The 17,854-nt window shown below is 32.6% G+C and overlaps 1 protein-coding gene across 3 annotated transcripts in view; it reads right to left on the bottom strand.

Moving 5' to 3' along the window:
• Positions 1-17,854, bottom strand: part of LOC150097192 (uncharacterized) — a 336,086-nt gene that overhangs the window by 162,744 nt on the left and 155,488 nt on the right. For all 3 annotated transcript variants that reach the window (XM_090406866.1, XM_090406865.1, XM_090406864.1), the window contains exon 3: positions 4,956-5,021. In XM_090406866.1, the coding sequence (XP_090262992.1) occupies positions 4,956-5,021 (66 nt within the window). The remainder of the gene's footprint in view (positions 1-4,955; positions 5,022-17,854) is intronic.

The raw sequence follows: 17,854 nt of genomic DNA on the forward strand, positions 1-17,854 counted from the left end.
AATTTTTGCTGTACAAATTTTCATATTAACTGTATTAATACTGATAATTCATATTCTTTTTTATTATACTATCAATTCATGATAATATTAAAAGGTAAGGGATAGGTGTGCTACTCTGCCTTTTCTGTTATGTATGAAGCACAGAGAAAGAAACTAAATGTTTGAAGAAGCAACTGACTGAAAATGAATGAATGAAAGATGAAGCTTATAAGGCAAAGTAAGTGTCATAGGAAGATCATGACACAGTATGGAAATTTGATCAAGAGTGTGGTGAATAGAGTTCATGAGATATGTGTCTGAGTGTCTTAATTACATGAATCACTGAGCTGTGTATGGAAGGAATGAAAACAAGTATCATAGTCTGTGGTATTTGTGAGCACAAATGACCTGTAAGAGGAAAAAAATACTGAAAGGGATCTGAAGAAGTTGCTGTAGTAGGTAAAGGATAATAGCAGTTGACAAAATGATTGGTGTGCTCAGGTATGACAATAGTTAATTGAGAAAGAGAGTAAAAATAATGAATTGTATGATTGCTGGTTAAGCTTGATGCCAAAAAGCATGTGAATGTATAAAGTAAATTTGAAGAGCAGGTGGAATAGTTCAAAAGAGATGAACTACAGTGAATGAGTTTAGTATTGAACATATTGAACATATTTGTGTTTCTTAGGGGGGAACCTCCCCTCGATGAGTCTTGACAGACTTTATGTTCTTAGGAAGGACCTCCCACGATGAGTCTTTTGACTCCATGGAGGCCTGAATAATAATAATAATATTGAAGTGACTGCTATTCAGTGAGAGAAAGACCACATAGAGGGAAAATGAAATGAGTATAAATAAAGAGTAGAGAGAGAGAGAGAGAAGCAGTTGTAGAAAGACAAGTGGAAGGTGGAGGATATGAAGATGCGAGAATGACTACAAGAGAGAAAAAAACTCTCACCATAGCAAACTCACTAGGACTGCAGCAATAGTGATTAATTTGCTATAATGAATTTCCCTTAGAATATCATTTAGCTTGAGAGGATTTGATCAGAACTTTTTAGATTAATTAAATTAGACTTTTAGATTAAATTAGACTTGCAAAAGAAATTATATATTTTTTAATCCTTTATCCAAGTGTCAGCAAACAAAGTTTGCACATGAACTATCTTCAACAACTAGGCTACTTGTACATACAGGCTGATGACTTCTCATTAAATACCTTAGTATCTCATTATGAAAAATATACTTCCTTTTCAGATGTGCATAATGCTATGCATTATGGGAAGGAGCACTATCCAGACTAGTCTGGATAGTGCTCCTAACCTAAACCTTAATAAAGGTTTCAATCTTTATTGAGGTCCTGTTAAAGTGTGAGGAGACCTTTCCAAAAACTCCAGCTATCTTCAAGATCACTGAAATGTAATGAGTTTAGTAATGACCTGAAAGGATCATTACTAAACTCAATATATTCTTTGACAGGTACTGTTAAAGTTCAGAGGTTCCCTCTCCAAAATCTCAGATTAATCTAAAAGCTCACTCAGAATGTTTAGATTATCCTTTTAGGTCACTCAGTGAGTTGAATTAATGAAGAATTAATGCAGAAGTAATCTATTTCCCATATTTTTGTCAGCCTGGATGGCCAAGTGGTTAGCATACCCGCTCTCTAACAAACATGTTGTGAGTTCGAATCCCGCCATGGACATGGATGTTTGTGATTGTCTTTAGGTGGAAGATAATTTCATTGCCTGGTGTGAAACCACTTATTGGAGGCCTGAAGTGGCTGAAAAAAGTTGCATGCTCAATCTCTAGAGCAGGGTTTCTGGACTATGTAAAAATAAATAAATAAAAAAAATACAAAAAAAAAAATATATATATATATATATATATATATTTGAAAAAAAAAATCCTCAGCCAACCAATAAATAAACATACGCACATACATGTGCGCACACACACACACAAATAGCAAAAAACTTTATCACTTTATTATAAAAATACTCTGGATCAAAGATAGTTGTAAAACGTTTTTTTCACTTGGTTATCAATTAAATTAAACTTGCCAAGAAATTATATTCTTGTTTAATCCTTTATTCAAGTTTAGAACTAACTCAAAAACTTTCTACAGATATCTCTGATCTAAGAAAAAGGTGTAGCACCTTTTTATTATAAGGTGCTACACCTTTTTTACTACTTATATATATATATGGGAAATATATAATTATTGCATTAATTCAACCATAGCATCTATTCTGGGTATTACTTACTTTCTTGCTTACTGTCCTGTTCCGTCAGGGATGAATCGAGTCTTCTGTGTTTCCACAACAACCTCCAGGAGTCTCGGTTTCTTGTATGGATGGTGAGCTGTCTATAGGTCTATACTGTTATCCATTGAGTTCTTGGTTTTCTTTTTTTTTTTCTTCTTCTAATCTTGCATATAGAGTGAGGTTGGGTAGCCTTTTTGATGGCATTCTCTCAACATGTCCATTGAAGTTGTCTTCTTTTGATCTTTTTTAAACATTTTGCATTGTCTATTAATGAGTCTGTATAGTTTAGGTTTTGCTTTACAATTTCATTTGTTTTCTTTTCATTTTGTTTTGTTTTCATTTTGTTTTATTTATTTTTCTGAGACATTTCATCTTGAAAGCCCCTCCAGTTTTCATATCTCCATCTTCTTGAGTGTCCATGTTTCTGAAGCATATACATAGTGGGTGTTATAATTGCATTATATAGTTTTATTTTGAGGTTTGAAGATTTTATTATTTTTTCAGATTTTACCTAGCTTATTAAATGATGAAGATGCAGTCGACATTTTATATTTAGTAGTGGTCATGGTATTTAAGTGCTCTGTTATTACTGTTCCTAAATAGTTGATGTTTTACCTGTTCAATTATTGATTCATCTTGGTAATTGCAAAAAGATGAATTCTTCATCTTTTCCAATTACCAAGATTTTTGTTTTGTCCATATTTATGATCAATGCTGTATTCTTTAGCCATATTATTTTGTTTGGTTATTAGGTTCACCATTTTTTCTTTTGGGTTCCGCTATCATTACTATGTCATCTGCATATATTCTGTTATTAAAGTTATAACCATTTAGGTTGACCCCTTTTTCTCCTTCTGGATATGGCTCCCACTAATAAGAACTTGTGATGATACTTCACAAGAAAACTTTGTTTGCTTACATTTGGATAAATGATTAAACAAGAACAAATTTCTTGTCAAGTTTAATTTAATTTGGAACAAGCAAAAAAAAAAAAAAAAAAAAAAAAAAATTCCATAGGCTTCTTATAGTAATAGTCAACCAAAGAATGGAATGGATAACAGTGAGGAAGCAGACAAGAGCAAAGAACATGAGAAATGAGAGTAATCAAAGTAAAAAGAGAAAGAGAGAGAGATATGGTATAGCAAGATGTGGTAGGTGGGATAACCTTGAACAGAGAGGGATTAGTCATTATCATAGAAATATGAACTGTAGTGATGGGAAGGGAATAGACTACGAGTTGAAGGATGGTTGTATTTCCTGCCACTGATGCCTGATGTACTTTTGCCGCCTGCTTGCGCTAGGCTGCGGATAGCCACAGCAGAACTCCAGTGCATAATTCGAAGGAAGACTATCAAGGATTTGACCTGATAGAAGTGTTCATGTGTATCATTAATGAATCGAACTTTCCTCTCGGGAAATTGTAAACAAGTAAGCCCTCGTTTTGTTTTGCAGAATGCGATACAAATGTGTATCGCAGAAATCGTAAATAGAAAGAAAGAGCCTAATTGTTAACAGGCGGCTGTATTGTGAACTGAATGTCTTGTTTTTTTTTGAAGAACTTGTTTTGTAAATGTTATCTGATTTTTCGTGATGCTTGATACAATATCTGAATTAACCTTAATTAAGAATTACTTGTAATTGCAGAGAATTAACTGTGATAACATTTTTATAACAATTGTGTATGCTTATGAGTTATATTTGTCCCATAGAGGGTATTCTGTGATAAGTAAGATTGAGTAATTTTGCTAGTAAAAGTGTTATAATCTAGTGAATTAAAGTGTGATATATGGTGCATTTTGTTTAAGTTAGTATTTAATCATTCTTTCTATACTTTGTATCATGTCTTAGAAGTCAAAATAAATATGTTTTGTTTTTACAATTGCCCGATTCTAACTCCTAAGCCAATGCACTATCCTGAAAATAATTAACAAACCTGCGGGAGTAAAATATAACAGCAAACCACGACTTGCATTTTTGGATATTTGTGTAGAAGTGTAAGATTACATTTTGTCTTCTTCTCGCCCTGACTGTTAACATAAATTAGATCAATTAAGTGATGCAGTCAAAAAATTAAAATAAATTTCTTAATTGATTTGTGTACGATTGCTCAGGGATTTCCACGCCAGATAGATCTTAAAGACGAGGTCTATCTAGCAGCAGAAAAAAAGGGGGATGGGGGGGAAAGAAGTAATACTAAGTAAGGAATAAGATAGATAGAATAATAGAAGACATGGATAATATTACAGTGTTTTATTCTAAAACACTTGAGTACTCTACATGAGTTAGACAAAATCCACAAACTCTAAACCAAACATGGCATTTTTTTCAAACCGCTTCAGATCTCCCATAATCAAAGCTGTAGTCTAATACTTGCACGATAAATATCATCTACCACGAAAAGACTTTCACAAATGTCCATACTATGGTGGGATTGGAAACCATGGCTTGTTAGTTATAAAGTGAAGATATTACCCCACGTGAATGAAATATTAATTTAATTGTTCATTAGCCTTCTTATTCATTGTGTATTAATCACTTTGTTACAAGATATGACTAACTGCACATCTTTTGTATTCAGATTAATTCATCTTGAATCTGTATTCTGGTTTTCTCTTGATTCCACCTGCTACACCACTTCTCATTGTCATTCCTATATTAATTACATCCAAAAGAAGATAGAAACATTAGAATATCAGATTAACACACACTTACATGTTCATCCACAGAATATGTCAGCTCTCCATCGTCATACAGAACAAACCACCTTCGCTGCCATCGCTAAAAAAGAAAAATATATAAATAAAAAAATATGCACAGATAAACTCTATTAAAGTTTTTTTTTCTCTTAAAAAATTATTTTCTGTGGAAAACAATTTCCCAATTAAGAAAATTCAATCAAACAACGATAGCATTCTTAATGGCCAACTAGTTGAAGAATATTAATCAATAACTACCTGTTTATAGGTTATCATCAGGGCCGTGCTGTGCGGTTGTGCACCGCACAAGGGCGCTTGAAGATAGGGGTGCCATTTCACCACGGGAAATAATAAAAAATATAAATTTTCTTATTCTTGAATTATATCGTACTATATAAATTACACAATTACAAATTATAGTTAATGCAATAAAAATGAAATTTTAAATCAGTCAAATTATTATGAATTCTTAATAATCTAACAATATTTTTATCTTGATACATCACCAGTTTTATTATAATTTGTTTGAAGTGAAACGCTATCAATATTACCACAGATTCTATTTCACAGAGTAAACATCAACGCAGCGAAAATTTTATAAATATTCTTGATTGTTTATTATATTTTTAGTAGAAATTGTTAGTTTAAGACAGACCGTGAATTCATTCTTACGCTGTGCTTTGCTCAGTACTGTCGACAGGATGTAGCATAGAGGCAGCCTGCCTCACGGTGTTGCTTAATAAGGGCGTTCGTTCAGCCATATTACGGCAACATTTTACAATATTTTATAAAAATACAGCATTTAGTTTACCAAATAAAAAAGCGCCATTTCCCATTGACAGTATTTTGGACTATATTGACTATATTAGGGTTACCAAGTAATTTTATAAACTTGGTTATTTTACTCCTAATCCCAAGTAAACAAACAGTTAAGTTTGCGCCTGAATGTAGTTCAAGTCTAAAGATGGTGCAACTCATGGTAAAGCTCCGATCACTAAGAATAGTGATCAGAGCTTTACCCACCTTTATAATGAGTTGCCCTGGTGTTGCACCATCTTTAGACTTGAACTACGTTCAGGCACAAACTTAACTGTTTGCTTACTTTGGATTAGGAGTAAAATAACCAAGTTTATAAAATTACTTGGTAACCCCTTAAACAAAAATTACATTTATTTTAATATAAAAAGAAATATTACATAACAGAGGTAATTTGATTATATGCTTTTAACTACATAACAATTAGTATTAAATGTAAATTTATTTTACATATTTATCCATCTTGCTTTAGCCGCCACAAAATTTTTAATAATATCTTTAATGTCTAATGAATCCATAATATTATTTTCAATTTTGTAAATTGTATTGTATTATGTAGATTAACCGTTCTACAACAGATTGCCAATATTTTTTCTCAGTTTGGTATAATCTTTGTTGTGTGCAATCAATAATGCATTTTTTAATCAACAACATTTTAAGTTCCCTGAAGTATTAAAACTCAATAAAGGTCGAAACTAGTCTGGGTAGTGGCCCTTCCCTTAATGCATAACATTAGACATATCCGCAAGGAGATGTGTTTTGCATTATAGGAGATACTGAGACAGGAGTGTTGGTATCTTGCTCCACCTTTGCAAGGAGTGCCCTGGTGTTGTACCACCTTACCCCAGTCCTGAAGATACTTTCAGGTGCAAACTTTGTTTGCTCACACCTGGATAAAGGATTAAACTAAATTTATTATACAGAACAAGAACAAATATATAAATAAAACTCTTATTGAAAATTATTTATTTTCTAGACGTCTACCCAACATATTTTAAAAACAAAAGATTTTTATGTTAAGATAATTAACTAAAATGAAACAATTTAACTGATTTTCAAACTTAGCAAAAATATAATAGATGTACTTACTTTACGTGAATAATAATCCAAATTCACAAAAAATTCACTAAACAACAATAAATATATTTTATAAAACAAAAGGCAACTGCACAGTAACACTGTTACTGTAATGCACAAAATGAAATGATGCAAAAATACACCAAAAAAAATCAAGAAAGGGCCAATTGCAGTATGTGTAAACAAAGATCAGCTAAAGGGTTTTAATAGCTCATAAATAACCTATGTTTATTAACTTATTTCGAGCCGCGTCAGCCTGACGCGCCGATATATACGGCATATATAAGGGATTTTTAGCTATGGTCCCTCAGCTGATTAATATTTTTATAATTTATAAACTATTATCTTTAAAATTTTATGTCTGTCAAAAATCTAAAAATAAGTACACAATTAAAATCAAAGGCAAATTGTCCAAAGTCACTTAAACACAGAATACGCAATACACTCAATATGTTTCACATTCAAAATTGAAATGACTCTGAAAAAAATGTAAGTGCGTATTTGGATAGACGCTATTTCGTCTATCCAAGTTCGAAGTTGAATTTAAGAAAATGAACATCGTAATGTACACCAGTGTTTCAGACTAAATATTTTTGGATAGATCAGTGTTTCTGAAACTTCAGATATCCGTGTACCTCTTCTTTAATTTTCATTATTATCAAGTACCTTTTCAAAATAATAATAAATAAAAATATATTTCATTGTAAATGTCTGTTTTATTTGAATTTAGATGTACATTTAAACAAAAAATATGATTTACTAAATCTATAGAACAAAATTTATAAAGATACTATACATTTTTACTTAATATAAATAATTTATCATCAATGATAGGAATGAAATTGCTTATTTCTATATTGCTCTCTTTTGTGCGTTTTATAAATCCAGTCTTTAACCAATGATCCATATTTAACAATTTGAAAGCTAAAAAAATTATCGTATTTACCCGACTATAACTCGCACTTTTTTTCCCAAAATTAAAGCTAAAAAATCGTGCCGCGAAATATATATGTGTGAATTTTCAGAAACTAAAGTTTTCAGGGAAAAAAAACTGAAAATGGTATGACTTACCAAGAAGCTTCTATTCTCCATCACTTCTGTCCTAGAGCTGTTTCCTTGTGTGCAATCAAAGTTATCTACCAAAATAGTCATCTTCTATTCCATTATATCAAGCAAAAATTATCAGTAATTTAAGACGTGAGATATAATGAACAATCGTTGACAAATTACTAATGAGAAGTGAAAGATGTAGGCCAGTAGAGAAAAAGCAACTATTAAGAAGTGCATATGATTGGTGCGATATTAACAAAAGATCGCGCTACCCAAACAAAACAAGCTGACGATTGAATTGAATTGCTAATTCTCTTAAACCGATTTCCATAATATCTGAAATGCATTCACTATATATTTCTTAGTTTTAACACGTTCATGACGAGGGGTAGTGTCAAGCAAAACCATGTTGCACCTGCTATATATAGCAGTTTCTGTTGGAAGGAAGATGTGATACGTTAGTGTTTATATTCCCAGTTGTCTGTAATTGCACTGTTTGTTGAGAAATATATTACACAGTCTGCAAATGATGTCTGTGAACCTTATCCAGTGACATGATAAAACTAATTGGTTTTCGTGTTTCTGCAGTATAATGGCTGTTGGGGATGGCGTATTGTTTACTGCAGAGAGCGAATTATCCCTGGAATGTGAAATTCGGGGCGATAGAGACTCGCAATTTGAGTAGGAGAATTCATGCATAATATAATTTAATATATATATATATAGACTATAAAAGTTTATGAAATTCACATTATATGATACTTTATGGGTTGTTTCCTTAAGTATCTAATAAGTGGGTTCTAAAATGTTTATATTTAGTATGTATGACTAATTTTTTTTATTAATAAAATATAATAAGCACATATTAACTGTCAATGGAAAATGGCGCCTTTTTTATTTGGTAAACTAAATGCTGTATTTTTGTCCTTATTTTTAAACTAAATGCTGTATTTTTGTCCTTATTTTTAAACTAAATGCTGTATTTTTGCCCTTATTAAGCAGTGCCGTGAGGTAGGCTGCCTCTATGCTACATCCTGTTGACAGTACTGAGCAAAGCACAGCATAAGAATGAATTCACGGTCTGTCTTAAACTAACAATTTCCACTAAAAATATAATAAACAATCGAGAATATAAAATTTTCGCTGAGTCGATGCTTACTCTGTGAAATAAAATCTGTGGTAATGTTCATAACGTTTCACTTCAAACGATATAATTCAGGAATAAGAAAATTTATATTTTTTTTTATCCCGTGGTGAAATGGCGCCCCTATCTTCAAACGCCCTTGTGCGGTGCACAATCTGCACAACCGCACGGCTCGACCCTCACTACACCCAACCTCTACTACGAATCATCTCCATCAACGCCATCTACCGCCCACCTCCACCACCACCACCACCAGTATTTTTTGTCTGTAAACTGCGTGTTCTGAAGGGCCGATTTGTCTGTATGCGGGATGAAAAACCCGAGTTTCCTGGAGAAAAAATCCTGCTACCTCCGTATGAGATCGGATAACTCACTTTGGATTGAAATCGTCTAGATAAAGATTCCTCCCGTATACAAATATAGCAGAAATTCATGAACATTTTTTGGGTTTTCAACCTGTAGAAGTTATCACTGGGCAAGGACTATTTCACTTTATAAACAATTCTTTAAAATTATTGAATATTAACATTTCGGATTTACGCGGCCAAGCTTACGATAACGGTTCAAATATGCGAGCCAAACATAATAGACAAACAAAAAAAAAAATGGCTTTTTTTATTCAGTGTGCTGCTCATTCTTTAAATTTGGTAGTTAATGATGCAGCTAAGATATCCTGTGAAACTAAATTTTTTGGGGGTAATACAGGAATTATATAATTTTTTTCAATATCTGTGAAGCGTTGGGCTATATTAAAAAAACATTCGTGTTTTAAATTTGAAACCACTTTCTGCTACTAGGGAGGAAAGTAGAGTAGAAGCAATAAAGCCTCTTAAAAATAATATCAAGGAAATTTACCAGGCTCTTTTTGATATTACGGAAGATGAAACTAAAGATATCGATTCTAGAGTTCAGGCAGACAACTTAATTTCACAGATTTATTCGTTTAAATTTATTTGGTCTGTTTATGTTTGGTACGAAATCTCAAGTCTCGTATATGTTGCAAGCAAAATAATGCAGAATCCGACATTTGATATAGGAAAAATTACAGAAAATCTTGATTATGTTATACAAGAATTAAATACTCGCCAAACAGACAAATATTTTGAAAATATTATTAGAACTGTAAAAGAAGTAGCAAACGATCTTACTATTGATCCTGTTTTTCCAGACGCAAAAGAACAAAAACAAAAATGTTTGGTTACGAAGCATCATATGAGACAACGCATGATCCTAAACAAAATTTTAAAATAAATTTTTTCTTCGCGATTTTAGACAAGACAATAACTTCAGTCACGAAAAGATTCATACTCTTAAAACAACACAGCGATGACTTTAAAGTTATGAGAGACATTAGCAAATTAAAAGATTGGAGCGATGAAGATTTAATGAAACATTGTAAAGATTTGCACTTAAAACTGAGCGACAATCAATATTCCGACAATCGCGATATTGATTTTTTATTTATTTGAGGAATTAAAAACTTTGCAATGCTTTATTAAAAAGCGTCGGCTCCTCAGGATGTTTTAAATTATATATACGAAAATAAATTAACCGATACGTTTCCGAATTTAGTACTCCGATTGTGATGCGTAATTTATTGAACATTACCAATATCCGTAGCATCAGGAGAAAGAAGTTTTTCAAAACTGAAACTAATAAAAAATTATTTGCGGTCAACAATGTCTGGAGAGCGTCTAACGGATTTATCAATATCAATTGAAAATAATATTATGGATTCATTCGGCATTAACGATATTATTAAAAATTTTGTCGCGGCTAAAGCAAAACGGATAAATATGTAAAATAAATCTATATTTATACTAATTGTTATATAGTTAAAAGAATATCTCTAAATTATCTTTGTTATGTAATATTTCTTTTTATATTATATTATGGATATATATTATGTTAAAGATACCAAGCAATTTTATAAGCTAGGTTTTAAGTAAGCAAACAGACAAGTAAGTCAAGTTACTACGTGCAGCCGCAAACTTGACTAACTTGTCTGTTTGGTTACTTGGGGAAAAGGATTACAAAACGTAGTTATAAAATTGCTTGGTATCTTTAGCATAAAAGTAATTTTTGTTTATATATATTCTGTTGTATTTATATATTAAGGAATAAACATTTTTGAAAACTTTTATTATTAAAAATTCCTTATTAATGAATTTCAGTGGTTACAATGTTCTACTACTGTTAAATAAAATTTATTTTTATGTATGCGTATGAACTGTTTTGTACTTTTAACAAAGTAAAATGTTTCGCAAAAAGTTTTGCACAAGAGCGCCTCCTACCCACGGTGCGGCACTGGTGATCATGAATTACCATGCTCTCAGATTACATGTACAAAGTTTTGATAATAAATAATATCATTATCTTATCTGATTATTTCTATATTAATAAATTTTAGCATAATTCTAGCTTTAAAGAAACATGGTGCACATAACTGTAGTTATTAACATAAACCTCATGTAATAAAACAGAATCTGTTTAATCCTATGTAAAAAAAAAACAATTACATTTTGTGTTTGGTCTCTAAGTGCATCTTCAGAGTATTAACACATATCAACAGTTGGATTCAAAGGAAACAGAATGGATGGGTAGTCACTGTTCTATTTTCTTTAAATCCAACTGCGGCAAAAAAATTTAATAGTTCCTGACTGGTGCTGGATGATAAGTGACACATACCATCAAGATTACAGAGAAATCCTGATGTGTATATAATACATATTGTATTATACGTATTATATACACATGTATATAGACTGAGGAGTCATTCTAATTAATTTTGCAATTGTTGTAAAGGATTTCTCTATCTTCTTTGAAGAGGCACTGAAATTTCAAGTTACTTTTATGTAGGATTTTTGTATTCTTTCAAAGAACTAGTAGCAACTTCAGCCAAAAAAGCAGAAAAAAGGCACAATAGTCTTTATGTTGAGAAATATGCTTCTGCTGAGAAAGCAGAACTACTTTCCTCTCTTTGAACTTAGTTTGTTCAAAGAGAGGAAAGAGATGTCAATTCTTACTCATTTATCCTTAAACAAATTTTAACTAATTTTCAGAATCCAATACAGTGCTAAAACATTCTTACAATTTAAATAAATATATCTGCAATAAATTACCAAACGTCTGGGCAACTTATTGTCAGACTGTTAGCCCAACTTGGCCTGCAGAGGTTTTAACTAGGGATGTAAGATACTTAAGTATATGGTTTTTGTCTTTCTCTTTGTGTGTCAAGCATACATATCTTATCTTTAGTCTATGAAAAGACCTTGGTGGAAAGTGAAATATTAGTGTAATAGTTACATTAATTTTCACCCTACACTTGTTTTTTTCCATTAAACTACATCATGCATTATAAGCGGCAATGTATTTTTGATTTCATTTTGTTATATATAATAATAATTTAAGAAAAAATAGTAGGTGATGGACCATTTTTGCTTTTATTTTATTAATCAGTAAAAAAATGCACGATAATCCTTTGTCATCCAAAAGGAGGTAAAATGTTATCCAGTATTATGTCAACATTAATTTTGTGATTTAAAAGGACAATGCTTTTGCACGGGCTATATACTAAAACTAGATCAATAGGTATATGAAGCTGAGACTGGTCCTCTAGCCAAGTTATAAGGTATCATTTCCATATCCATAATAAGTTGATAGATCCTATCTGCATAAGAGTTAAGGCTCTAATTTCTTTTAAGTTTCTGAAAACTTCTTATTATAAGAAATTACTGTCACTAGAGTTCCTTTCCTTAGTCAATCTTAAAGGAGTGACATGAACACCATAAAAGCAAATTATGTGGGAAGAAAGAAGAGATAGCAGAAAAGCAGTTCACTGTCACAGTAATAATTAGTATTTTCCAATGTCAAAGAACTGGACTATGTTTTATTATAATGTGCAATCTTAATTATGAAGTAGGGATTGCTTGTATAAAGTTTCACAAACTATTTTTGAGATTGGGTTTATTTTCCTAATAAAAATAGTAGTCATCAGAATAAATTAAAATTTCTCTAATCTTAGGTCCACCTCCCCATTTAAAAAAGTTTTGTAATAATACACAAGAATTTGTTGTTATTATTACATGAACCTCCATGGAGTTAGCAGACTCATCATGAGACCCATCACTTAACAATACATTTATCATATTGAACCTTAGCCTCTCCCACATTCAATAAAGCATTCAGGTAAGGCATTCCACTCACCCACAATTTTCCATGTAAAAAAGTCTACTCCTCATATTCCACTTCAGCATACCTTTACACAACTTCTAGGGATGGCCTCTAGTTCTTTCACTCTTTTTACCCCACTGTTTTACTCCAATAGAATCTCCTCACTAACTTAACACATCACTTTCATATAGCCTCTCCTTCACTTATCTATGAAACTCTGCAATTTACATTCTCTCCTCCCACATACATAACCATCATTCCACAGACATACGAGGGGGTGTTCAAAAAAAGACTGAGTTTTTAAATAGCGCGCCAACCGGCACAGAGAGAGCACTGCGGCTACTGAGCACACCTAATGGTAGGTTTTGACAGCAAACTGCCATTTACTCCGTTCTGCTATGAGCATTAATCGGCAAGTTACATCTGCTGAAGTGAGCACGTGCACAAACTGTTCGTCGGATTAGTGACAATGAAAGAGCTTGAAGAACAACGTGTGTGTGTGTGTGTGTGTGTGTGTGTGTGTGTGTGTGTGTGTGTGTGTGTGTGTGTGTGTGTGTGTGTGTGTGTGTGTGTGTGTGTGCGTGTGCGTGTGTGTGTGTGTGAATTTTGCTACAAACTTGGTAAAACTTTTACTGAAACATTTCAATTGCTTAACCAAGCATACGGGGAGGACTTATGAGCCGAACGAGAGTGGTTTAAGTGCTTTAAAAAGGACAGAACATTGGTCAGTGAAGATTCCAGGCCCGGGATTGACATGGTAATCGTCTCTTCCACATCAACGATGACGACCATGTCGAGAGAGTATGTGCTATGATTCGTGGAAATTGTTTACCTGTCTAAGAAGTTGCTGACGAAGTAGGCATCAGCGTAGGATCTTGCCATCAAATTTTGACTGAAAAAACTTCAGATTTCGTGTAAATGCAAAATTCGTGCCGCGTTTGTTGACTGACAATCAGAAAGAGAACCGTATTGAAATCAGTCATCCACCCTGTTCTCCGGACTTAGCCCCCGCAGACGTTTCCTGTTTCCCAGACTTAGAAATGTCATTGCATACGGGGGGGGGGGACTGAAAAGTTCTGATAAAGACTTAGAACAAAAGTCTTCAGTGGTGCAAAGAGCATGTACAATGGAAAACCACTTTGAAAGGACGTCGTTTCCAAACTACAGAGGAGATGCAGAAAAATGCGATAAGAGAACTGCGTGCCATCACAGAAAGTGCATTCCAACAATGGAAAAAACATTGGGGAATGGTGTATCGCCAATAGAGGAAGACTACTTTGAAGGGGACAGTGCTTAAAATGTTGTGAAATTAGTAATATTCTTTATAGCAAAAGTTCGGTCTTTTTTTGAACATGCCTTGTATTACTTTAGTTACTTGTCTCTAGATTTTTGTCAACATTTCCATCAAAACAGAAACTAAGTGATTAAATTTGAGACTAAATCTGTATAGTCTGACCAATGCATAAAGCATTAGTCAGACTACACACAACTCCATCTACTAGCACAAACAGAATTTTTGTCTATAAACTGAGTGTTCATATGGCTGATCTGCCTGTATGCGGGATGAAAAATTCGAGTTTCAGGGAGGGAAAAAACCCTGCTACCTTCGTATGAGATCGTCTAACTCATCTTCAATAGAAAAAGATTCCTCTAGTCACGACAAGAATCGAATTTGGGTCATTTCCAATGGAAGGGCGCAATGTTCAGTTGTTTTTCCAACAGATACTGATTATATATTACCGTTTATTTACTGACTTCGATTAAAAAAATAAATAACGGAACAGAGCGTCTGTTGGTGATTATTATAATAATACACACAAATGGTTCGATGCACGTGTTAACATTAACCTATTTATTTATTTATTTTTGTTTTACTTTATTTTATTTTAGTGACTATGTATAAGTAAGACCTAATACATCGTATAAAACAGTTGATAAGCCAGCAGTCTTTCGAAGCACATGGCCCACAACCTGTTCTACCAGGAAGGCAGATAAGTGATTACCGAAACCAGTTCTGGCATGTTGATTGTCAAATACTAAAAATTCTGATGTTTCTTGAATGAAAGGCAAGTTATATTTACGTGAAGGCGACTTGAGATAGGGAACCCTTACTGTAGTTTTTTTGAACTCTAGAGTTGTACAACAAGAAAATCTGTAAAAATACATTGATACCGAAGTCAAAGAGCATAACGTTATATGCGATAAGAAGACCCTCACGCGGTTTTCTGAAGTATTCAGTGGCAAACTTACAGTAAATTCTCTATTTATTTTTTGCCAGATAAGAAATATGCTTCATGTTCACAACAAATCAGATTATCCCTTAACCAAATGTGTGGGTGGGAATATTCAAAATGTAGGCAAGAGGTTTGCATTTTCACAAATAAGAGAATAGCATTTTCCCAAAACGAATATTCCAACATGGTCCTATTCCGATAGAAAACACTTTCTAAATTTTTCTTTTTTTTCTTCAACTTTCTACTGGAAAAAATCCAAACCAATTGCTTAAAAAAAATTAGTGACTATGTATAAGACCTAATACATCATATAAAACAGCTGATAGGCCAAACAAAAAAAAAAAAAAAAAACAGAATTACGATAAATACGTTTAAAGTAAGCCGTTGATACTATGGAAAGTAAAATAAAATCGAATACGATTTCTTTTCATAAACAAATATTAAAGACGTATTTTCTGAGGTCAAATTTTTATTGCGTAATAGAAACAGACAATATCTTTACAGTAGATATATATTAATATAGATAAATTAAATAATAAATTTAATATAATTGACGTATAATAAATATACGTCAATTATATTAAATGCAATATAATAAATATATGTCTTTTTTAAATTTTCTGATCATTAAATTAAATATTCTTTTGTAAGTAATGAGTAAATTCATCATCGCTAGTTGAAGCCATAGTTTTGAAGGGTATAGTATCTTCTGTGTTAATCAATACAGACACAAACAAACAAAAAAAAGTTAAATATCACTAATATTTCAAGAACCTATTTGTCGCATTTATAATTAATTTTAAAATTTCATAAAGCAACTTTAAGGATATTCATCTTTCACAGTTATTATAATAATAAGAAGCGTGGATGCCTAACTTGTTAATTTTGTTTAAAAAGTACTGAAAGAAGTACAAAACGGCTGATTTTCAAAGGTTGTGAGAATGCGAAACATCCAGGAAAACTTGCACGTGGAACAGGACGTACAGTAAAATATGGGATGTGTGATCATCTTAACTACAGGGCACAGATTTCAGTCTTTGATAATCATCTTTTGAAGTTTATGTTTAAGACAGTAATCGCAGTACAACAACAATACTTTGTAAATTTAATGAGCTGACCAGGACTCTTTTTTTTTTCTTTTTTTTTTTTTTTTCACATCCGCTGCAAAACCATAATGAACCAGCAATGCGAAAAATAAATGAATATTTGTCTCTACTTCATGGAATGATTTAACTAATTTTAAAGTTAGAGATGTCGATGAACTTTTTTGGCTTGGAAATTTGATGTTTCCTTGAGTGTGTGGTGACAAATACAGGAGGTTTTTTTTTTTTTTTAATTCACGCATAACATAATTGATTCAAGAGATGGTGTTGCTGAGGAGCTTTGACCGAAAGGGAGATACATGAGGTACGTTCCAAGCGGCAACTGAAAACTTGGGTAAAACAAGGGCCCCAAATTATATACAATTAGTAGAATCTTCCCATCTAGGAAGTTATACATTATTCCATGCAAGTCTTCAAAAATGCACTCGTCCCCTCGCAACGGATAAGTTTATGAAGGCTAGCGGCAGATAAATTTCCAGCTTTACTAAACATGAATTATGACTCGCAAGGCTAAAAATCCTACCGGCATTACTTATTATTACGTAGGCGCCTCCAGGGAGTCAGAGACTCATTGAGGGAGGACCCTTGAAGGCCCTTATGCAAAAAAGGAGTTTTGTTTAATAGCTTATTTAACTGTATTTTTGTATCTCCCTTCAATGTTACAACAAAGTGTTATATACGATCATATGTATATAACATATACGTATGATCGTATATCATACATACGATCATTAACAAAGTGTCATAACTGTTAATCAACTGCTTGAAAGTTACAAAGAAATTAATTTCACTTGTATTCTCGTTAAATTTTTTTTAGAAACCAAACCGCAGCGATGTTAGCTATGAATGAAAATCGTCAAGATATTTCCACCATGGAAAAATTGCATCGAGACAGAATGTGGGAAGACTTAGGTCGTTCATTAGGTTGTCTTACTCCAAATGTCATTTCAGATTTTATTGTGGCACCGACGTTTCTAAAAAGCTTCCCAGGTTTGGAAATGTTTAAGATAGTCCAAAACATATATGGTAGATAATTTTCGTCGCCTGGTTATAATGCCGCTTACTGTATATCTGAAGTAGCATTAAACTATATTTGGTCTGAACAGCTCCGGACAGGTTACTCTTCCACCCACGGTACTAGCGCAGAGTAGGAGTTGAAACTTTAGTGGGTAGAGTTGAGAGAGAGCCCTGGCACTGCACAACTCATAGAAATCTTAGACTCTTAAGACTCATGAAATAATACATATACTGTATACGCAATCAACCGTCAGGAAATTTGAGAGAGATTATATTTAGCAAAATGTGATAAAACAGCTGA

Source organism: Typopeltis vanoorti, chromosome 17 (assembly GCF_054136105.1).
Source record: "Typopeltis vanoorti isolate ZY-2024b chromosome 17, IOZ_Tvanoo_1.0, whole genome shotgun sequence".
In the NCBI taxonomy this organism is placed as follows: Eukaryota; Metazoa; Arthropoda; class Arachnida; order Uropygi; family Thelyphonidae; genus Typopeltis; species Typopeltis vanoorti.